At 40.9% G+C, this 22,680-nt stretch overlaps 3 protein-coding genes across 6 annotated transcripts; 1 reads left to right on the top strand and 2 right to left on the bottom strand.

Annotated features, from left to right (window-relative positions):
• Positions 1-1,282: 1,282 nt before the first annotated feature.
• ascl1b (achaete-scute family bHLH transcription factor 1b) lies at positions 1,283-2,604 on the bottom strand. Its single transcript, XM_049723779.2, has one exon. It carries the CDS (start codon positions 2,410-2,412, stop codon positions 1,840-1,842), a length of 573 nt encoding a protein of 190 aa, XP_049579736.1. The 5' UTR covers positions 2,413-2,604; the 3' UTR covers positions 1,283-1,839.
• Positions 2,605-6,308: 3,704 nt separating this feature from the next.
• Positions 6,309-9,335, top strand: irf7 (interferon regulatory factor 7). Of its 3 annotated transcripts, XM_049722681.2 has the most exons (9): positions 6,309-6,464; positions 6,646-6,799; positions 7,186-7,354; positions 7,429-7,527; positions 7,610-7,702; positions 8,131-8,315; positions 8,579-8,780; positions 8,862-8,977; positions 9,059-9,335. In XM_049722681.2, the coding sequence occupies exons 1-9, from the start codon at positions 6,457-6,459 to the stop codon at positions 9,215-9,217; spliced, it is 1,185 nt and encodes a 394-aa protein (XP_049578638.1). In that variant the 5' UTR covers positions 6,309-6,456; the 3' UTR covers positions 9,218-9,335. The 3 variants fall into 3 exon arrangements, with proteins under 3 accessions (XP_049578638.1, XP_049578639.1, XP_068507160.1); XM_049722682.2 differs by lacking the exon at positions 7,429-7,527; XM_068651059.1 differs by lacking the exon at positions 6,309-6,464 and having other exon boundaries at positions 6,617-6,799.
• Positions 9,336-9,613: 278 nt separating this feature from the next.
• Positions 9,614-21,357, bottom strand: phrf1 (PHD and ring finger domains 1). Of its 2 annotated transcripts, none has more exons than XM_049722678.1 (19): positions 21,233-21,357; positions 20,600-20,660; positions 20,380-20,495; positions 20,148-20,264; positions 19,489-19,685; positions 19,030-19,113; positions 18,698-18,831; positions 17,897-17,988; positions 17,358-17,533; positions 16,986-17,118; positions 16,149-16,261; positions 15,866-16,059; positions 15,661-15,783; positions 15,327-15,481; positions 13,021-14,800; positions 11,793-12,931; positions 11,634-11,704; positions 10,290-10,499; positions 9,614-10,206 (listed from the first exon to the last, which is right to left on the bottom strand). In XM_049722678.1, the coding sequence occupies exons 3-19, from the start codon at positions 20,456-20,458 to the stop codon at positions 10,075-10,077; spliced, it is 4,929 nt and encodes a 1,642-aa protein (XP_049578635.1). In that variant the 5' UTR covers positions 20,459-20,495; positions 20,600-20,660; positions 21,233-21,357; the 3' UTR covers positions 9,614-10,074. The 2 variants fall into 2 exon arrangements, with proteins under 2 accessions (XP_049578635.1, XP_049578637.1); XM_049722680.1 differs by having other exon boundaries at positions 17,373-17,533.
• Positions 21,358-22,680: the final 1,323 nt, after the last annotated feature.

Below are 22,680 nucleotides of genomic sequence, written 5' to 3'. Positions count from 1 at the left end.
AAATGTTCTGACTTGAAAACATTTTGGGTCATGCCAACACAGTATTAATTGTAACAGTGAGAAAGTGAGAGGAATTTGGAATGATAACCATAGAACCTGAAAGAGAAATTGTAATGTCAGAAAGGGGCACATGGAGAAAGTGGGTTAACATCACACTTGTTACTGTGCCACAATTGCACTACTTGCTATCAAAGTTTCAGATAAGTATATTGTTAGTTGTTTAGGGATGCAACAGTACAATTATGAACTTATTTTTATACTGGCATGAGAGTTCAGTACGGGGAAAGAATAATTTACATTGCTTGTTATAGGGTATTTGTTTTGAAATTAAATTGGATTGTGTTTGCTGTCAGAGGGTTTACGCTATTATAAATATGATCATTATTGTGCTTTTAATTGTGTTGTCGTACATTAAGACTTAAAAAAATATATTATTATTATATTGTTATTATTATTATATCATAATAACAATTTTAATCCACTTTATATTTATATATAAGATTAGTCAATATTTATTTTATATATAAAATATAAATTATTTGAAACAAATAAAAGATATGTACACAATAAGTAATTATTATGAAGTCCTACACATGACATCAGGAGGAAAAAAGACATTTTGAGCGATGGGCTGTTTTTTCCATCAGACTTTGATGGCTATAATCATAAAGGCAATAATTGAGTTTAATCATTTACAATAAAGGCCCCAAATTTAAATAATGAGGCGCAAAGGAAGCACAATGGCGCCCACAGTGGGGTGTTGTGCTCCCTATTTTGAGAGAGGTGTGCTAGTGATTGAGCCCTGCTTGAAAAACACAGTCGGGGATACAACTAGTCTACAAGGCCAGGTTTTTATTTAGATTGATTTTAGTCAGGCCAATACGAATTTTGACCTGACGTATTGTCTGGCTGACTTTCCCTGGGCCGTATTTCAAATGGGCTTTGAGAAGGGTGAATTGCCTCGTCCTCCTCCCCCCAAACACTCTCCCTGCAGGCGAAATAGAGCACGCATGAAACAATGCAATGCAAGAAAAGTAATATTAATCTCCCCTGCCTGAATGCACACAAAGAGTAGTGGAAGGTGCGCGTCTCTAATGCTTACACACCCAGCTGCGCAATTTTAGCCCCATGCGCCTAATCAAGTCGGGGTGAGGTCATTGAAGAGGGGGGGCGGGGAGTGAACTTGAATACAAATGCTCCATAGTTTGCTCAATTACCGCCACAAACGCGTGAACATAAGGTCATAAAGATGGAAGGAAACCAACACATCCACGCAAACATGTAATATAAATAGATTATTTTATTTATAAAACTCGTTTTACACAAATATATCTGTTAAAATCAAGTATGTACAATTGGAGGCTGCAGGAAGTGGAGAACAAGTGCATACATCAAAAGAGATCTCCTTATCACCTCCTATTACATATATTTATATAAAAAGGGGAAATAAACTACAATTCGTCCCAGGTAGTAGCCTTGATATTGCTGATAAAACTTAGTCCATCAGTCAGTGACAATTTTCAGTGTACAAAAATAGGTCTTCGTGTTACAATGAATGACAAGAAAGTCTGTCCGTCTTCAGTCATTTGAGGACAGTTGTGGCCGTGGCTGCCTGCGCGCGTGTGTGAGCGTCTCCTAATAATTGCACTTCTTCAACAGTGTTTACTTCAGCGCGTCAACATGACACAGTCCAACTCCTTTACTCCTTCAACTTCTGTTATTATTGCTTGGCTGCTTTGTTCGCAGAGTCAGGTGAGGGCGGGACGTCACAACACTCTTGGAACCCTCGTTCAGGCACCGGCTCGCTTTTACGCACGGGCGCCGCCGTGTGGTGCTGCGTCAGTAGCGGTCGAACCAGGTGGTGAAGTCCAACAACTCCTGCTCTTCGGAGCTCAGAGGCTCGTCGGACGAGTACGTGGAGTGGGGCGACTCCGGGTCGGCCGAGTAGGTGTTGGAAAGCGTCGGCGAGGGCAGCCCGCACTGGAACGCCGCCGACACCGCGTCGTGCTCGTCTAAAAGCTGCTGTAAAGCTCGGATGTACTCCACCGCGGAGCGCAGGGTCTCCACCTTGCTCATCTTCTTGTTGGCGGCCCCGTTGGGCACGTGCTGGCGCAGCGTTTGGAAGCCCATGTTGACCTGCTTAACCCGGTTCCGCTCCCGTTCGTTTCGCCGAGCCACGGCCACGGGCTGCTGCTGCGGGATGGAGTAGCCCAGGCCGTTGAAGCTCAGGCGCCGTTTGCAGCGCAGAAGCTCCGGCGAGTTGGAGCGCTGTCTTTTCAGCACCTTGCTACGGTTCTGCTCGTGCGCGGTCGGGAGCGAGCAATCCTGAGCCCCGGCGTGCACGCTCAAGCCGGATCGTCTCTCAGTGAGCGCGAAGGAGAAGGCGGTCTGCGTGGTGGTGATGGTTGCCATGTCTGTGACAGCTCCCGTGATGGATGCGTTGACGCTTGGCTCTCGTGTCCTTCGCGTGGGGGGACCGTGCGGCGGCCGACTGTCGTCCAAGTCTCTCTTGACTGCTCTTCAGCACGAGCCGATGTGACCCAAACTTTGGCAGCACTCTTCTTTTTCTACACGCGCCCTGACGCACACCCCACCCTCTCCTCGCACGCTCCGTGGCGAGGCCCCGCCCCTGCTGTGTGATTCTTCCGCGGGCCGGCTCCCTCGGGCCAGGCGCGTGGCTCCGGGAGCTCAATAAACAATCTGAGCTTTCACTGGGCCCCGAGCACGCGCTGGCCTCATTTGCATTCCAATGTCTCCAACTTGAAGGCCCATTGGTCCATTCAAACGGCCTGCAACCGTGCGAGAAGAAAGCAGGAAGCTTGAGGGGCGGGCGGGGGGTGATACAAAAAAAGACTGGAAAAAAAGGAGAGAATTAAAAAAGTGAATGGTTGGACTCTTTGAAATGCCTTTTGAATTTGACAATGTACCCCTGGCAAGTCTTCAAATTATAAGTCCTCGCCCCCACTGCCGTTCTCCTCTGGCTCTTTACGATCACAAATACCAAGACGCTCGCTGCTGTATCCAGGTTACAGCTTTACGCAGCCAAATGGATGCGAAGCGTGTCTCTGAGCACAGTAATTGGCAATTAGACAAGTGGCGCGAGTGCGCGATTCACTCCAAAGTAAATATTGCGTTTATGACATGCAGGTTATGTGTTCGCCCCTGTAGGAATTTTAAGACATTGCTGTTGTATTCAAATGCTAGCAGAGGGAGTTCATAATCCCAAATCCAACTGCAGATGCGCAGAAGCATTTCAGCAACACCTTAGAGTGATCACTCATTCATCGTGCTAAGAGAAATAAACATGCCAGTATCAATGTTCAAAATGCTTAGAAAAAGTCAAGGAGAAAAGCACTGGTTTCTTTGGGTTCAGTTGACTAACATCCATGCACTGTCGGTCTTTGTAGGAGAAACACGGTTGCAATCCATGTGTCGGGGGAAAACAAGATAATTTTGCCACCTTGTGGTATGAATTAGTAATTGCAACAAATTCACCTTCCGCCAAGATTTGTTTTCCTCCCTCTCCTGCGGTTGGAGGCTTGACGTTTGTGTGCATGTGTGTGTGTGTGTGGGGGGGGGGGGAATCAATGCAAATTATGTTTCATTCATCAATGACGTTAACGTAAACCGAGGCAGATGACATGGCAATGACATGTTATTCCACTAGGTGGCAGAAGGTACATTCACCTGCGTGCCAACCTGTTAGAATCTGACAAGACAATAATTCTTTTTCGTTGAAGGCTATGAGTTCACACGAGTTATCCTCAGTGTACAGCACTGTATATATTTTTGGTGACATTTTTGTTTGGTGTAAGGCCTATGCTGAGATTTACATATACAACATCAAAACATGTCTATGTGCTCCCAATGAACTATTATTCTCATTTAATTTCATTATGATTACTTTTTGCCCAAGTAGGCTACTGTTTTTATGTAAGTTATTTTGGTATGGAGCATTACTTAAATGAACACTTTTTATTTTTCTAAACAGAAAACATGATTATTGCACATTTTATTGATATATATTGATATAAATGAATGTCTACAAAACTCAATAGTAATTGAAAAAAGAAATACAGTATGTATTCTATGCATGGTATAGTTTCATAGTAGCACCATGATGCATAAAACAGTAGGGGGGGGGGGGGGTTATCCAGTAGCGCCATGATGCATAAAACAGTAGGGGGGAAAAATCTTCAGTCTATTAAGAATTTGAGTAGATTTACATACATTTATTTTTGATGGTGCTGTCCCATGAAAAGTGCCAAAGGTCATTCATGCCACAATGCTTTAATGGCTGACAGTGTCAACAGCCACACACTTTACACTCACAGTGACATCTTATGAAAAGTTTTTATTACATTTCCTGTTGGAATATGACAGTCTTGCCATAGTAGAAGGAGTGGCCTTTTATATCCTAACATAACACACATATCACAGTTATAATAAGCTTGACAAACATATTTTATAAGGAACAAGTTAGCAACAGCATTGCTCAAAGTGTCGTGACATGCTGTATTCTGTTCACGGGGGAGGGAGAATAAGAGAAAGGTGTGTGAGAGCGTGGGTGTACAGTATGCAAGCCATTGTGAAAAACAGTGTCACTAGAAGGAGGAGGGACAACAACACAATTAAAAAATCCCCTTAAAATGGTTGCATCATATTACAGGTTCCAATGGTACAAAATAAAATGTCATCATCAAGTTTGGATGAGGCAACAGTTATGACAGCAAATGAGGAAATCATCAAAATAATTATTCCAAAATAATTTATGCATTTAGGAAGTTCAAGGCTGGAAGTAAATATTGAAGTCTTCTAAATCCCAGAAGAATGCTGGTGAACACGAGCATCACATCTCCTTCAGCAGGCTAGCTAACCTACCAAAAGGAGGAGAAACCATTGCAAACCATTTCTGCTAATCTTGAAAAATAGTCTTTCACATCTCAATTCAGCCAAGCATCTTGTCAGGTTCTTCATGGGGGAAAAAATGTGGTCACATGAAACGAACAGCCATGAGAAGTGAAACTCAAAGAAATGCAGTCAAGGCATTAGAGAAAATCAACACACAACAAATTCCAAAAGCTGTCACGTGTCAATCTACAATCCTGTAATGCATCCCTGAGCCCAATGGCGGAGCTAGATGGGGGGGCCACAGGCACCCCCCTCCCCACGCCTCCTACGAAACATTTATTGAATGTTTAGCAGTGTTTTCTGAAAATCTTGGGGAGGAGGGTTGTAAAAAAAAAAAAAAAAAAAAGGCTGGTTTGCAGCTCACCAAGATATCCTCTCTCTCATCCTGCCTGATACAGAGTCCACATACTCGCCGTAATGGGGAAGTGTCCACATTAGGTATGTATCACTTCTGTATTACTGAGATCTCAACTGTGCATGTTTCTAAAGAACAAAGCTGGGGTAGGGGGGAGCTTAAGCAAAATATACTATGACCAAAATCCATTGGACTGCTGGCTAAGAAAATTGACAAGCCACTAATAGAAGGTGGAAACCAACTCGATTTTCCAGTTTTGCGCTCCACTTGGCTGTGAAAGACTAAGTACGTCATGAAACCGGTGTGCACCTCCACAGGTTCTTAATACACATGGTAGCACACCTGCAGTGTCGTGATGCCAAAAGCCCCTCAGTATAGATTATGACACCTCATTTAGAGAAGATATATTTAACTCTAAATCCATGAGTAGTTTCTTATTCACTAAAACCAACTAAAAATCAGGGCAGGTGGACAAGAGTCCATGCCACATAATGGGTTGCAATAACTCTTTCAGATAGAAATTACATGCACATATCTAAGATCTATTATTAGCTTAGATTTTCATAGATACCGTGATAACCTGTCATGTTTTAACATGAAGCGAGCAAGGCGGCTTCAACAAGTTTTTGAGTTCACTGTGGTAAATAGTGCAATAAATCATAAGTGGGCACTAAGTGACAATAATGATCCACTGAAGGGATTTTGACCTCAAAGTTCTGTTGATTGAAAGAGCTGATGAAATACCAATGTAATCATACAAGAAAAAAGATGACGTCACGCTTCCTTGACAACTTTCATTTTCTCCCAAAACCGAAAGTACACGCCATTGCTGGCAACCAGTTAAAAGTGTTCCCCGCCTACTGCCCGATGACGGCTAGATTAGGCTCCAGCACACCCATGACCCCTGTGGGGATATCCCCCGGTACAGGTGGATGGATGGACCGAAAGTATACCGGTTTGCTTAATTTATGTACCTAAAGCAGATTGTAGTGCAGATACACATTTCCTGCATTGATGAAACCGTCTCAAGCAGGGAAGAGCACAGGAAAGCCCCCCCCCCCCCCCCCCCCCCCTCTCTCTCCTCCTTTAGGAGGCGGTACGTCACGCTGTGTGTGAGCGTGTATAAAATCTCACACAGGGCTGGAAAGAACCAGATCCACCCCCGCTTAAGAAGCAACAACAGACAAGATATGGAACGGTAAGATATTCTCTGTCTTTATCTCATTTTCTTCTTGGACAGTTTGTGATTGTATAGTACCAATTAAAGATGTCAAATGTTAATTGGTTAATTCTGCTCCTGTTTACCTGGTCGAGTTGTTAATAGAATACTTGTAAGCAAAACAACAGGTGATGATTTAATCCAACATGTTTCTTCTCAGCCCTCATAAACCACCATTTGCCAGCTGGCTCATAGAGCAAGTGAAATCAGGCCAGTATGAGGGTCTGCGCTACGTCGCTCCAAACAGAATCCGAATTCCCTGGAAGCACAACTCCAAAAGTGACTGCAGTGATGTCGACACTAAAATCTTTCGTGTAGGTCTGAGTTCCTTCAGTGAACTGTAACACTGCTGGCACACGTTTGCCATATCTGGTTCAATATTTAATGAGCTTTCAATTTTGTAATAATAATGCTTTTGAATTTTTTGCCAGTCAATCGCAGGGCACAAACAACTAGTCACACTCACAAACACACCTAAGGACAATTTCAAAAGCTGAATTAAGTTATAAGTTGGAAATGTCATTAGAATGAGACGAAAATTGTGTTCAATATTTAGCATTTTTGTTCGTATTTTTTCATGGAATTTATTCTAAATACTGTCAAAACAATGAATTAGTTTGCACTAATCTAAAAAATCTTAATTTGTTGGATAATCTAGTAAACAGTTCCACCTACTGAGATGTTCCTGTATGGTTCACAGGAATGGGCAGTTGTCAGTGGTAAAATCAGTGTTTACCCGAATAATAAGGCCAAATGGAAAACCAACTTTCGTTGTAACCTGAACAACCACGAGCAGCACTTCAAATTGATTGAAGATAACTCCAAGACTGAAGACCCTCATAAAATCTATGAGATTATCAACACTAAGAGTAAGTTGCTATTGATTTAACCTAGATCTCTCGTCAAAGCGAATGTATTGATTTTATTTTTCATTCATTTGTAGGCATAGAAGAAAATAAACACTTCAATGCTGTTTTTGTCTCCAAACAGCAACAATTTGCGAATAACTCTATAGCCTTAAAGCCTGGTTATCATCTGTTTGGTACATCCCATTTGTTTAAAGAAAGATAACATTTCTCCCGCTTATAATGTTGGTCATTGAAATATCATTTACTCTCTCTCAGGCGGGTGTTTAACAGAATATTTCCAATGTCCAACCGTCCAGAGAAACAATTTCAGTGATGCAATTGTTAAGAATGCTGTTCCTCCTTTACAAGGTGAGCATTTCTTTCATTCTGTGTGGATAAACATCATTGCCCTACAATAGATACCGAAAGATCCCTGTGCAGAAAATGCATTGAATGGAATTGTTCACCTCCCATTCTGACAATCAAAAATTTCCTCGTCGAAACCTGCATAATACTTTTCCTTTCGTCGACCTAACCTTCTTCTTAGATGGGTCAGTTGAGGGGGTAGCATGGCAGGAAAGTCCTCACTCCAGCGACTTTGTCCGACTAGTGAGGTGTCCGTCCATGAAGCATTCTTACCATATATAGAGGGGGCTTTCTTTTTAACCCCTCCCTATTGACTGAGATTAGGGATTCTCCTATCTATCATGGAGAGCCTGGACACTATCGTACATCCTTGTTCAATGAACTTGTTCTTTCAGTCATGACTAAAACTTTGTTTACTTTTCTCTTCCCAGTAAATCCATACCTATCTTATAGGAACATTGACTTAGAGGTCTCCATCCATTACAAAAATAGACAAATGTTAAAGACTCTAGTGAACACAGCCCGTCTCCAACTCCACTACTTCCAAGAAGCTTGTGAGAACAACTCCTACCCTCTCTGCTTTCCCACCACTGAAGGCCTGAGGGACTGCAAACAGGTGCCTTGTAACATTCAACAGACACAATGTGACAATCAATGTGATTTAAGACTCGTATTTGACTGTCTTGATTCCACCTTGAATCAGGGAAACAGCCGTTAGCATTTTTGCAAGAAACCATCAACCATTTTATGTTGAATGGTTCAAGAACTTGACTCGTATGAGCATAACTAGTTTGATAGTCTGTTTTTTGTCCAATTTAAAAACAAATGGGATGAACGTTTCGAGATGATAATAGGGAATGGATTTTGTCTTTCCACCAGATTGAGTACACCAACCGCATCCTCAACAGCATCCAGAGAGGTCTACTTCTTGAAGTCCATGAGTCTGGCATTTATGGAATCAGGCAGGACACTTGCCGCATGTTTGCTAGCATTGAGAAACCCAGCATGGCTCAAGCGCACCCGAAAAAATTACCCCAAAACACTAAAATGGAGCTCTTTAATTTTCAAAAGTTTTGTTATGGTGGGCATAATTATCTAAAACCAATTAATATTGTAGAATGGTTAAATGAAATGTAATCTTTTTTATTTACATCTGTTTCAGAACTAAAGCAGTTTAAGGAGAACAAGGGAGGCTCACCTAACTATACCATCACAATATGTTTTGGAGAGATATTCCCGGATGGCAAACCACTAGAGAAGAAGCTCATAGTAGTCCAGGTGAGGCTAACATTAGGTTATATCATTCGTCTTTCAAACACACAAGTGCTGTAAAAAGTTTTTCCCTGTTGCTAATACAAGGTGGTCCCGCTGATCTTCCAAAACTTTCATGAGATGGCCCTGAGTGAGGGAGCTTCTTCTCTCAACAGCGCCAACATCAGCCTCCAATTGTCACACAACAGTTTATATGAGTTTATTTCTTCTCAACTAAGCCCACCGACAACTGAGTTCAGCCAATAGTTCTGTGGAGATTTTTGTCCCTAATTGTTCCATTTACCAATAAAGTCTTAGTAAACCCAATTGTTTTATACACTGCTGAGCCTATGTGACTTAAAAAGGTTCCAACAGACACATTTAATCTTGTGTTTTTTTTTAACTTTACTTCCCGAAGTCAAACAGTAAAAATGAGCGAAAATGTCCTAATCTCCAAGTCAAAGCAGAAAAAAACGATTTGCTTCACTAAAATGTGCTTTTAATGCTGCAGCGCTACCTTAGCTGACCTAAACATAATGTTGTCCTCTCCTTTCTCTCTGTCTACATGTTCATAGTTGTGTTCTTCAGGAGGAAGTTCTTGGCTATATTTGGCAGTGTTATTTTGGATGCTGCTACGTACCAATTCGTGATAAAGACGTTCAATTAACAAAATCTTGCTCCATTTATTAAATTGAGACGACAGAAACAGGCAGAAATGACTGAAATAAACAGTTAAGTGGTACTAATGAAATCAAAATTATTTACAATATTGAAATTTCCTAATAAGACTATTGACATTTTTGCCAAATATTCAATAACAGTGACTTTCCTTAATGATACATTTAAATAACTGCAAAAAACTGCCTTTGAACCAAAACAGAAGTTTTGGCCACTGATGAATATTCTATTGACAAAACGTTACGCCTGCCGAGAATGGAAGTACTTAGAGAACAGTCTCTTAACAGCACAACTTTGGCTGAGCACAAAAAGAAAAGGTTTTGACCCTGCAAAAGATCAAAATCCATGCTTGTCCACCGTGATGAAGAAAAGAAATATACAATATTGCAAATTTCTCTCCTGCAAAAACTGTGCATGAGTGTTGATGGGATTTCGATCAGTGGCCGTCAGACAGACGTCTTCTTGGGCTTAGTCTCAGTTTTCTGGTGTTTCCGAGCGTGCTTGTATTTGTCCACATAAGCCTTTACCAGATTGCCGACTTTCACTGGGTTAATTTCCCCACTCTTGCTGTGGCAAACCTAGTGGAACAAATGGTGACTTCAACAATTTTTTGGTCTGAACTGAAAACAAGCAATTTCATCTTACTTATCCTAGAACCCACCTTCCGCACAGCTTTGCGTAGAATGTCCTTATATTCCTCTTTGTTGATGTCCCTCTTCTGGTAGAAGGGTTTGATGGCCAGTTTCACCTCTTCAACGGCTCGCTCCTGCATGTGAAGCTTCTTCAAATACTCCTGACAGCCGCTGCCACTTGGCAGAGTACCGTCATCTCCCTTGGCCGAATCACCGACTGAAGCAGGTCCACTTGTGTCCTGTTACAAAATGCAAAGTGACCTAACTTAAAGCCGATCACAACATAGCCATAAAGTTTTGGTGGAAGTTTGTTTTCTTGAGTTGTGAAGAATGTAAGTGAGAAATATTTGAATTAGAAAGACACTGATCATAGCAAAGTTGCAGAATAGTATCATGAACCAGATTTTTTACCAAACTTTAAGTCATTACTATTTAAGGGCTGGACACAGCATCTCAAATTATAGATGTTGTTATTGTTATTATTCCATAAGTAATATAATGCACTATATTTCATGATGTGGGGTTCAATTTTATATAATCTGAAATGACACCACTTGTCGGTTTTAGTTTGATTGACGTCACCATAAAAGGTTGCTCCATCAATGTTTGTTGGATAAACACTGCCACTTATTGTGATTCGATTAACAGACATGTTATTGATGGGCGCATAACTGCACTTACAAAAATATAACTGACTCAAGTGTTGATGTAGACAAAAATAAGCATTAAGAAAAGCCAAAGTCATTTTAAATTTCAATTTACAAGAGCTCAGAAATATTTGGCTTCAGTCACATAACCTTAACTACAGTGACTTAGAAGTTCAATTAATAACTCAATTTACCAGCGCAAATTACTACATCAATTTCCTCCATATAAACCAACTGAAAGGTTTAGATTCTGTTTAAGACCCATGCCATATAGGTCATATATAAAAATAAAATAACACTGAATTGCATAAAAATAGTATTTTTAAAAAATGAATGTAAATGTTGCTGTAGTAGTAGTAGTAGTAATGGTTGGATGTGGGCATTCAACCTATTGATTGACAGCGGGGGCTAGAGTCACGCCTCGCAAGTATTTGTATTTTTGCATTTGACTTTGTTTAATTAACGGCTGGAAGTGCATCAACAACTTTCTTAGCGCGTCTGGCTTGCAACACTAAAAAATAAAATAAAACAAGCCAACGATGTCTTGGACCTCCCAAAAATTGCACGCACACACACACACACACACACGTATTTAAAGGGGACATATTTTGTGATGTCTATGGGCTCAGTCAACTCGTCACTCGAATTTTATGATTTTCTTTTTTTTTTCATGATTCGAATCCATTCAGAGGCTTCTTTTAACCGTCTCAGTGTCATAGGTCTTACCTGGCTAATGTTAATAGGTGAGGGTTTATGAGTTGCTTCCTGCTTCCGCTTTTCTTTAAACAAAGCCAGCTCTGAGGGAAAACATAGTGAATGAAATCAAAGAGATGCAGATACAATTACTGGACAGCCAAATGTGGAAATTAGAATAGCGACACTTACTGTCAGCATATTTTTCTGGTTGGGCTCCATCGGTATCTTGTACATTCCACGTCACCCTTTTGCTTTGAATCTTCATTCTAGATGCCGTCAGGAGCTGTTGTGCCTCAGTGTTACCTTCTTGTCTGATATTTTGCTGTTTGATATTGGCACCATTGTCCACAGTGTGCTCTTGCTTTACACAGTCCAGAATGTCAAGCAACATATCCACAGAGATGTCCTCGTCGTATTCTGAGATGTGCTTCGTTGGGACGTTCAACTCAATTGCGTTTGCCTGGTCCACTGCGGCCTTCACGTCGGGCTGTAAGTGTTTGGGTGCCTCCTGGTGACTGCCTGAGGTGTGAGCCGAGGTAACTGGCAATTTTGAGGACAGTGACTCCGCTTTAATCGGAGTGATTTCAGCAGTTTCTTCCGTCGTGATTGTTTCAGACACTTGAATCTCAATGGGCTCTTTTTTTAATCCTTGGATGGATAAAGGTGCATCTTCTTTCTCGGTGTGTTGGGGGGTGGGAGCACTTTCAAACATATCGAAAGATGGTTGCTCATTTTTCTTTACCTTCGTAACGATTTGTACTTCTTTCTTACTTTCTACAGATATGGCCGTGGTGTCCGCACTGTTATTTTCCTTTTTAATTTTTGGAACAAAGGGAGAATCGGGCAAATCTTTTTTGACTTCTGGATTTTTTTCATCTTTTACAGAACTTAGTGAGACTTTGTTTTCGTTTTGAGTGTCCTTGTTACATTTTGAGGGTGGAAAACCAGTCACTGAAGCTTTTCTAAAGCTTTTAGATGAACCACGCTCCTTGCTTTTCTCTCTTGAGCTTGATCTGGACCGGGATCTCCTTTTGTATTTTGGTCGTGCCTTCGCGTCTTCATTGCGCGAGTGTGTGCGCTCTTTCCATCGTTCTTTGGATCTGGACTTGTATGATGATTTCGATGGGGATTTAGAGCGGGAGCGTCCATGTTTCTGGGCCTTGGCTTTACCTCTGGATCGTGATCTGGACCGAGAACAGCGACGTGTCCTATTCTTTGACACCCTACTTGTCTCAGGGCCACTTCTGCTGTCATCACTTTTTTCCTGGCTGCTTTCTTCATGTCTTTTTCTCCTTGAACGCTCTCTGCTGCTTGACGTGGAGCTAGACCTTCAGATTGGAAATCATAAAGGAACAATTAACAGGACAAGCGTATTTGGTACTTTGTATATAAAAAAAAAAAAAAACTTTCACCGTACCTTGATCTATGTCGTCTCTTGTTTTTACGAGAGCGCTTGGGAGAACTAGACAGAGAGCTTCCCGACGATGAATGTGTTCTTCTGTCTCGCGACCTTGACCGCCTTTCTCTGTCTTTGTCCGTTTTCTTCTGCTGGTCTTCCTGCTTTGAGACAAGATGGTCCTTAGTCTTGTCTCTGTCAGATTGTGAGATGCGTGAAGCAGTGTGTTGATTAGATGGAACCACTTGGCTGGACGTTTTCTTTTCATGACTCAAATCCTTTGGAGGAGACCTGGAATCAGATTTTTCTTGCTTTAGTCTTATATTGATATAAGATGATCCAGAGCCCGAAGAATCAATCTTTCTGTCAATGGCGTTTTTGGAACTAAGAGCATGACGTCCACTTTCCTCCTCTGTCTTCAAGTGGTCCAAGCTGTGTTGAACAGGTGAAAACGTGACTGTTGTCTTTGAACCAGAACAACTTTTCACACCGTGTCCAAACATGTCTATTCCTAAATCAGCAAGTCCTGTCTGCCTCTTGAAGCCACCAAATGGGGTTCGGTTGTCCATTTTTATGTCCACCAATATTGAGTCCTTTTCAACTTTGACAACTCTTGAAGTGCAACTGCCCAACCGTGAAGGAGTTTGCAAATGAGCACTCCTCGATTCTTCTTGTGCAACTTCACTCTCGGGTGTTTTGTTTTTTGTTTGAAGCAGCTTCTGCTTACTTTGTGCTACGTCGTAGGTGAACGCTGACCTGGGAAGTGAATTGAACCGACAATTGTTTCTGTCTGAGCTCTCACTTTCACTGTCAGAACTGCTTGAATCTGATATAGTTGGGTTCGAGGGGTCGTAGACATTTATGTCTTTTTTGTGAGCAGCAGCTGAGCGTGATGCCAACATTTTCTGTTGATCTCTGTGCTCTTGTCTCTTCTTTGCCTCATCCAACTTCTCTCTCCTTTCACCTTGTGTGCTGCTTCCGCTAGCAGAAAATGATGGGAGGACCAGACGTCGCGAATGCAACGAGTTCCCGCTGGCGTTAATGCGGAAGCTTATGGATGAAGAAGTTGAGGATGATGCAGAGGAATTGGATAGTGATGCAGAAGGCGAGACACTGGAGGAGCAAATAGAGAATGAGTTGGAGAAGGCTTGAGAGGAGCCAGCTCCTTGATTTGGAGGCTGGCGGTCAGTGTTGCTTTGTTGGCCAACATGTTTTTGTCTGTTTTTGTCTCCGGCAAAGCTGACCACGGCAGTCTCAGGCATGCCAGAATTATTAATACTGGAGGAAGAATTACTATTGCTTTTATTAGCGCCACTATTGCCATAATTTGCGGCATCTCGTTTTATTTTTGGTATCCTTGGGACGTTATCCACATCCATCCACATGGGCTTTGTAGGCGCTTTATTAGGTTGACATTGTGATTGAAGTGTTGTTTTGCTATAAGAGCTCAGGTTCGAGTCCCGACATGAAGTGAGGGCGCCGCACATGGAGGACCCATTGGTTCTCTGGACACCAAACGATGGTGAGGGTTTTTTAAGAGGCGGCTGTAAACACAAACGGCCTCTGGATGACAAATCAGGAAAGTGAGGAGGCTGGCTATTGTTGACATCTGAAGGTGCTGACGAACACTGAGAGAGAGGTCTGTTCAAGTTGGTGTGGGAGGCTCCTGGTAGATGTCTGTTGTCATAACTGGATGAAGAACTTTCTGCTAGGCTGGCTGAAATCACTGGCTGGGGGAGACCACTGGATTCCTCTGAGCTATTCCGCTTTTCTAAACCTGGCTCCAGCGTTGACAAACTGGCTGCGGAAATTAAAGCACAATGTAAGACACAAAATGCTAATCGTTGCAGGTATTCATATTCATGCAAATTGAAGTGACGAAAAGTAGCCAATAGTGATTGCTAACTCTACTTTTGAGAGTGTGTGAATCTCTGCAGTCAGTGCGTCTGTTAATAAACCATTACAATTGAGGCCAAGTCTACAGGGTTTGTTGTTGTGCACAAGTGTATATCAGCTATCCTGTATTATCGTAGCATGTTAAAATGAATAAGGGACTTTCCCCCTTGTCATACAATGGAAAATATCTTATCTTTGAGCATTAAAAGTCATGTGAATGATTAATGGTTGGTGGGTTATTATCTGGATAAACTAAATATAAGGTAAGATTCACCTCCTTTGAAAAGGAGCCAACTTCTCTAATCCTGATCGTTGGTCATCAGCGAAAAGTGAGTTGTTGGGTTGAAAAACGTTCTATCCCCATAAGGTGAATTAAATAAAAAAGGTCTAAGGTATGATTGTGGGGCTGTGATTAGAATTTCTAAACGTACCTGATTGTGAGGCTTTAAGAGAACCATCCCGACTAATAACGACATCAGAGCTGTCCATTAAGAGCAGGCTTTGGCCTGAAAGGATGCTCCCCAGCAGATCGGGCACCGGCGCTGCCTCCACAACAACTCCAGTTTGGGGAGTATCCATACCCCGCCTGGCATCACACAAAAGGTATTAAGTTGACTCTTCATTTTGAAAAGAACATCTTGAAATTTTACCCTGGCACAGCAGCTTTTTTTTTTAAATTTAAGATTCTATATTTTGCAACTGATAAACTCAAATAGCCACAGTACATTTATCACAAAACCCCTAGAGATCAGGATGGAATTTTACCTTGACATACCCATACCGACAGGTCGGGCAACAGGCTGGTGAGAGCGAAAAGCAGAGTGAGAGATTCCTCTTCTCTTTGCCTCCAGCAAGGATGAAACTGTTTCTTCTTGCTCAGCCTCATCACTGAAAAACAAAAAACAGTAAGATCAAATTGCTCAACCACTATTGGGGTAAGTTATCACAGTACAAAGACTAACGATCATACCGATCAGCAAATGGATCCAGGTCGAAAGGATCCCCATAGATTGAAAGGGATGCAGCCCCTATGTCGACTCGCATGCTGCTTAGTGTATGCTCTGAGGGTCGACATATTGTAGGAAGTGAACAGTTGTTCTTGTCCTTTGATAGTCCGAGACTATTGGCAATGCGGCTCTGAGGAGTCGCTACCTTTTTTCCCACCTATGATAAAGCATAAACAAAGACAAGAAAGTTATTTTACAATGCACTGACTATTGTGAAAGGCTCACAATTACTGATGAGAGACTCACCATTGTTCTTTTGGATTTAGTCTTCCTCCCTTTACGTTTCTTCCTCGGTTTTGTTGAACGGCCTTTTTTACCCTTGTTGGAGAGCACTTTTTTTGTGGTCTTTCTGCGAATTCCTGTTTGATTGATTGATTGATTGATTTACCGAACGGTTAAACATTTTAAAGAAAAGCACCAATAGACACACTTAAAAGCGTTTAATTTTCTCCCAAAAACAAAGGTGCACATTTTAATAATTGTGTGGACCAAATTCTAAAATCTGTAAATGTTTTTGTGTGGCTGCCGCTACATGCAAGGACGTAATATGTAGGAGTAATATGTAGACCCAATGAACCAATCAGAGGACATTACGTTGTACGTAAAATACGTAGACCGGGGCAGTAAACCAAACGGAGAACTGTACGTAATACGTTGATAAATAAATACTATCAGCTTGTGCAAAGCAAACAGCGTTAGGAGTAAAATGACATCTAAAACGACAGACAAAGGGTCAATCTTACGAGGCACAATTCAAGCTTTCTGGAAAGACGGGATTATTGCCGAAGAGCAACGTGACAACGACGAGACAATGACGAGAGAACTGTCTTGCTCCTGCGATGTTTTTTTGTTTGCTGTAAATCATGGCATGCATGCGCCCTATAATGCAGTGCACCCTATGCGTGGCATAAGTACAGAATAGCGCCTGCAATTGAGTCTCCGCCTTTTAATCCGAAGTGCCTATGGTGCGGAAAATACGGTACTAAAACAAAACATATAGGAGACACATACTAAGATAGTGTGTGCTACTTTTCTTTCTGGTTCACTTGTGCCCCACTCTTGTATTGTCTTAATCCTACTTACCAGTCTTACGCCTGCGTCTAGTTGGAGGATGAGGTGTAAGGTCCCTTACATATATTGCTGTGTTCAGCCCAGCAACCACTGCATTGATGGTCTCATCCAGCCAATTAGAGTGGTTCTGGTATGTTTGAGCAAGCTGGAAAACAATAGTGGCATATGAACGAGTGTCCAGGTTTATTTTATCAGTCCATTCTGGTACAAGGGCCAAACACATGCATATGTAGTATTTATTATATGACATGCATCACACTCCTGTTTCAATGGCACCTTAAAGGGAGGTGCATTTTCTATACACTAAATGCTGCTGCAAATAAGGACATACTGATCCAGAGCCATACATGCGCATAAAAGAAGCAACACGCCATCATGCCAAACCTGCGATGTGCGTGCCTGTGAGATACGATGTCGATTCACATTGGCCCGAACCCGCTCACTGTGCTGAGTGCGAGCGATGGCTCGTATTGGACCCACAGCTCGAGACTGGGAACGACTGGTAGTTGGCTGGCCAGTAGAGAGGCGCCTTTGGGTTTGATTCTGTTCTTCTACTGATCCTTCAAAAAAAGAATACTCTTGAGTGAAAGCATGTATAAGCTTTGACACTTGACAAAATGTACCATTTGCTTCTATAGAAATTGTTGGATCTCCTCTCTGTTAACAACCAAGTCTTTTGTAATTTGACTACGATACTTCTGAAAATGTATCTCTGAAAAAAAAACTTGGGGAATTGGCTGAATTGTTACATCACAAGAAATGATTTTTTTTAACCGATACATGTGTGAAGTGTAGCATATGAATCGCTGCCTCGACAAGTGAAAATAACAACAACTGAATAAACTAAATAATACAGGACGAATCAAATACATTTAAGCAGATTGTATCTCCAAAACCAAATGATGTCTAACAGTCTAACTTACCTGAGTTGTTGTTATTAGCAACACATTCAGGACAGAACCATTCCTCAACAGGAACAGTGTCCAGGGGTGGTGTCAGACATTCCATGTGGTAGCTGTCAACAAAGGGAAGTTGGCCAATAACTCTAGTGCTTTGCTAGTGTGCGAGAATATTTGTTTTGGAAAAAGTTAGTGAAGACCTACCACAAAACTTTAATTTTTAATTTTTTAAATTTTTATTTCATAATCAATGATGAAGGCTATGTTATTACATGATGATTCAGTAATGACACAAAAAAACATTGGCACCCCTGTGCTACTGTTAGATCATGCACCACTTCCAGAAAACTATCAATTACCAATTATTCACCATGTAACTTTATTTATTTTATTTGCATTGGAACAACACAAAAAGGAGAAAAAAAATCAAAATGCTGTTGCTTTTCATATGTATGTAGCTACAACTTCACTCAGGACAGATGCCAGGTTAGTAATTCTCAACAAAAATCAATCGGCTGGAGTTATGAAAGATTTGAATATTAACAAGTTTAGCTTGAGCTTTTTGCTGCGTGTGTTTTTAACCTAACAGTATAAGAGTAGAGCCAGAGGTTTTCACCTGTCCCTTTCGGACAGAGATAGGACATTGCCACAAAGTTTGCATTTCCACAACTGTCGCGGCTTTGTGCATTAAGATAATTAGGTGTGTGGCACGGGCAGCAACTGGCTGCGTTTCATGTACAAGACAGCAAGTAGCCTGCAAAATGTCCGTCTAAATGGCCCGTTTGATGTGAAAAGGTGTAACGTGTCATAGAATGAATGTCTCACCCAGCGTCACAGCCATCGCAGAGCAGAAGACGGTCCTCTCGATCACTGCCCTGACACACCTCACAGTTTGTCTGTTCCAAGTCCAAATCCACCGTCACCTCATCAACTTTCTTCACTGGTTTTTGTACCGTAATCTGCATTGAGCATACAGTAAGTACATCAAACACTGTACTGTACATCTGGAAACAGCAAAGTCATGTCTGGTGTGCACTTTTGTACACCACATTTGTACGAGTGACTTAAGATATTAAAGGAATAAGGTCATATTATAGCAAACATACACTTGTTAAATTTTTCATTAGTCTGTTAAATATGATGGAATATGCACTTGCCATTTTCTGCACTTTGCCTCCATAAGATATCCGTAGGTATATGCTGTTGAATGTAATACGGTCCACAGGGCATGAGTTTGCATTCTAAAAAGAGGGATAAAAACATCATAAATTAGATGCTAACCTTCTCTCTTCTACTTGTAAAGACTTTAAAAACAACTTTTATGAAGTAAGTCAAGTCCACTCATCCAAACATGATAAAACAAACTTAGCAAAGTATGGCCCTCGAGCCACAATTGGCCTATTAAAATAAAAGTACAGTAACCGTCAAATGAATAGCATCTATTCACCCATTTTCATACAATAGCCAACAATTTAAATAGTAACATCCTTTTACACGTATCGCATTTATTGTACTCAGTGATCTTGTAAACATTTGGCACAACGGTGGTGCAAGCCCCCCATTACCCCCACTTTCTCCACTATGTTGACGTTGCGAACAAAATAAACACGTCTTACCTTAGACCAAGCAAGGATGCAGTCGAGGCAAAAGTAGTGCTCACAGTTCTCTGGTGTGGCCACAGGTTGATTGCTGAAGGTGTTCAGGCAGATGGGACATTTATCTGCATCCTCGTCTGAGCTCATGGCTGGAATGGTTGCAGAGGTCTCCCCTAAAACTCCATCCTCCGCCTTAGCGTCTTCTTCTTCATCCTCGTCTTATGTAGATAATACACAGTATAGTTATATAGAGGAGCTTTAACACAAATAGAAAATAAGACGTAGTCAAGAGGATTTATCAATTAACTGTCATATCTGTATTCCCTTAACACGATAGCCTTTATGGCAGGCAAACTTAACCATGTTACGAACACTAAACACATTTATTTACTATGCTTATAAACTGAGAGGAAACTATACGACACCGCGACGTAGGAAGACTATTACACGCACACAGTTAAGCACATAATTATCATAGTTTGGTCAATTTCTACACAAGTTTAAAATCTGTCCATCATAGTAAGTTGTTGTGCATTATGAAATATTTATTTGTTGAGGGCTTATTTTAATTGCAGTAATAAAAATTATACATTTGACACCAGACTGTAACATGATGTGGAGATACCAACGTGATGGATGGATCGTTTAAATGCCTCTAACAAAAATGACATTACTATTACCATCCTCCACTTCATTGTCTTCTCCCTCCTCTCCCTCGAAACCATTGTCGTCAACATCATCTTCATTGCTGCTCTCGGATTCTCCCTCTTCAGACCCATCAATGTCATCATCAGAATCTAAAACAACATTAGTGTAAGTATATATATATATATGACAAGACTATTTTGGGGTACAAGTTATTCATGTATGAAATGCCATGAGTTTGTGTTAAACACAGATCACAAACACGACCTGAAATGTCCCACGGCACATCTCTTTTTTTGTGGACGCCGCGCCTTATCAGCTCTTCTGGACTGTCATCATCATCCATGACTGATTATTAAGAGGATTTTCACTCCAAAGCACGTCTATAATAAAGATGAAAAACAATTTTAAAAACCACTGTTCAAACTATAAATTGTATTATGAATGTGATGGTTTAACTGGATTAATTGCGAGTCAGATTACTCACTGATTGGAAGAGAGGGCAAGTTGGTATGATCAAACAGAAAAGTTCATTTCTACGATGTTGCCTGTGTCAAATTAATATAAAAGTGAGCGTGAAGAATGCAAATACAGGTCGCTACTAATATAAATCAGTGTTGTGAAAAAAAAATACTTTATGACATCATGTGATCCAAACTAAAGGGTGATTATTTATGGACTAAGAAACGAGTAAGATTGTTTTCTAAAGATTATTTACATGGTGAAAGACGCATGCATGTAATCAAGACAGGGGCTACTTATGTAAACAAAGAAGCAAACGAACGATACATACGTCGTGTACTGCAGGAAGTATTAACGAAGGGCAAACAGAGATATTGTATTACAAATATGTGCACTAATAAGATCATAACATCAAATAAAGATTGTTTAGTTTAAAAACAACGACAAGCAAGTTAAATTTGCAGGAGCATGAATCCGTGTAGTTAGCTAACCTTCGAGTAGCACAAGCTAAATTTAGCATTGAGCTTCCACTACACAGTTGAAATTTCCTCTTCATCGTTCCGCGCACGCGGATAGTACACTACATGCACCAAACTCAAAGTTGCAATCGTATATAAAAGGCTAAAAAAAATAATAATAATAAAATAAAAAGACTTACCATATTTGGTAGCAAATTGATAGCTACGCTGAGAGAAAATGATGTTTCTATGGGAAAGGTGTTGAGTGACACGGCCGGCTGTTTCGACGGAAATCGCCGAGTAGATGTTCTTTGCTGTTAATAGCGAATGGTAAATATCGTTGGTTTACATTACCGCCGTCTACTGGTATGGCGTGTATAAGACGTTTACAGTATTTTACAGTACAGTATATCTTTTACATACATTATTTTCATTTTGTCATTTGTCCTATTTCCAGACCATATTTTTGACATGTTCAATCGTTTCTTCATGTCTACAACAATGATATTTCCAAATTACCTTGCTTTTTCTGTTTTGAGGTGTGCGAAGAGCATGGTAAAATGCATTCCTTGAGAAAAATATCTAATTTTTTTTCTAGAAATAAAACTAACTTGAATATCAACATAATATGTACAAAAATATCCTCCATAAACATTTGGAGGGTTATTAAGCTTTTTTTGATAAAACAAGATGTAAAATCTTGTAAAAGGGCATCTTATAATTAATTAATCAATTAGATAATTGATTTATGACGCACATAAATGATGTGATATAATTTTTAATTGCCGTCTCTGTTAACTGATATCATCACGGAACGATTGTCTCATTTCTACATTTGTTTCTCCTCCTGCCTCACTATTCCACCAATCTCCTTCTCTTCTTGATGTGCCCACAAAAGGGTAATCAAGGTCAGGCAAAGCACAAAAAAATGTTAACGGGGGTCGCCAGAGGTGAGGGCTGGGCCCGGGTCACCACACCGCTGACAGGTGTCAGCCTGACACGACCCTCTGCACATCCCTGAGGGTACACTAGTGCATGACGTCATGGCACTTTGTGCAAAGTCCATTGCATAGTTTCTCTGTCTCTCACGCCCCTTCATGTCCCACCACACCAACTCCTGTAATCTGTTACATAATGCAGGGTAATCCTTATTTAGTACTCTATGCCATGGGGGTTATGTGTATCCTGGATAGGAATAATCCAGTCTTTGGTTCATAGCCAAATGTTGTTTAGATAGAAAGGTTCAAATAAAGGTCTCAGACCGGATGCATGTCTGGCAATATACAGTTCACAATGTTCTTGGTGAAAAGATGGTAAAGTGAAGTGCAACCCCAGTGTTTCCTTTTCACATACTTGATTTTATTGTTTTACTATAAAAAAAATATTTCCTTTATTATATTTTCCAGGCCATTGTAAAATAAAACTACACACCATGTACAATATAGTTCCAGAATTTAGAACATATGATACTGTTAGTATATGAATAATTAATAAGTATTTTTGATGGGCTCAGAATCTTCCCGAATGTCACGTCGTAAATATTAAAATGCTCTCCTCGTCGCCATCGTGTGATCAGATTGTCATGCAGCATCCTTGCTACGTGCACAATCTCCCTCTGCTCATGGCAACACTGTACACAAGCGAGTCG

Source organism: Syngnathus scovelli, chromosome 6 (assembly GCF_024217435.2).
Source record: "Syngnathus scovelli strain Florida chromosome 6, RoL_Ssco_1.2, whole genome shotgun sequence".
Classification (NCBI taxonomy): Eukaryota; Metazoa; Chordata; class Actinopteri; order Syngnathiformes; family Syngnathidae; genus Syngnathus; species Syngnathus scovelli.
Note: the sequence above shows the minus strand (reverse complement) of the source record. Positions and strands in the feature narration are given on the sequence as shown.

What these genes read in the sequence shown, in the direction of transcription:
- ascl1b (XM_049723779.2), bottom strand. Translation starts at nt 2,412, where the DNA reads ATGGCAACCATCACCACCACGCAGACCGCCTTCTCCTTCGCGCTCACT.
- irf7 (XM_068651059.1), top strand. Translation starts at nt 6,632, where the DNA reads ATGTTTCTTCTCAGCCCTCATAAACCACCATTTGCCAGCTGGCTCATA. An exon ending in TCGACACTAAAATCTTTCGT is followed by an intron (nt 6,800 to 7,185) that starts GTAGGTCTGAGT and finishes TATGGTTCACAG; the next exon opens with GAATGGGCAGTTGTCAGTGG. An exon ending in GCCTGAGGGACTGCAAACAG is followed by an intron (nt 8,316 to 8,578) that starts GTGCCTTGTAAC and finishes TCTTTCCACCAG; the next exon opens with ATTGAGTACACCAACCGCAT.
- phrf1 (XM_049722678.1), bottom strand. Translation starts at nt 20,458, where the DNA reads ATGGATGATGATGACAGTCCAGAAGAGCTGATAAGGCGCGGCGTCCAC. An exon ending in GCATCCTTGCTTGGTCTAAG is followed by an intron (nt 19,114 to 19,488) that starts GTAAGACGTGTT and finishes CCCTCTTTTTAG; the next exon opens with AATGCAAACTCATGCCCTGT. An exon ending in CACAGGCACGCACATCGCAG is followed by an intron (nt 17,119 to 17,357) that starts GTTTGGCATGAT and finishes ATTGTTTTCCAG; the next exon opens with CTTGCTCAAACATACCAGAA.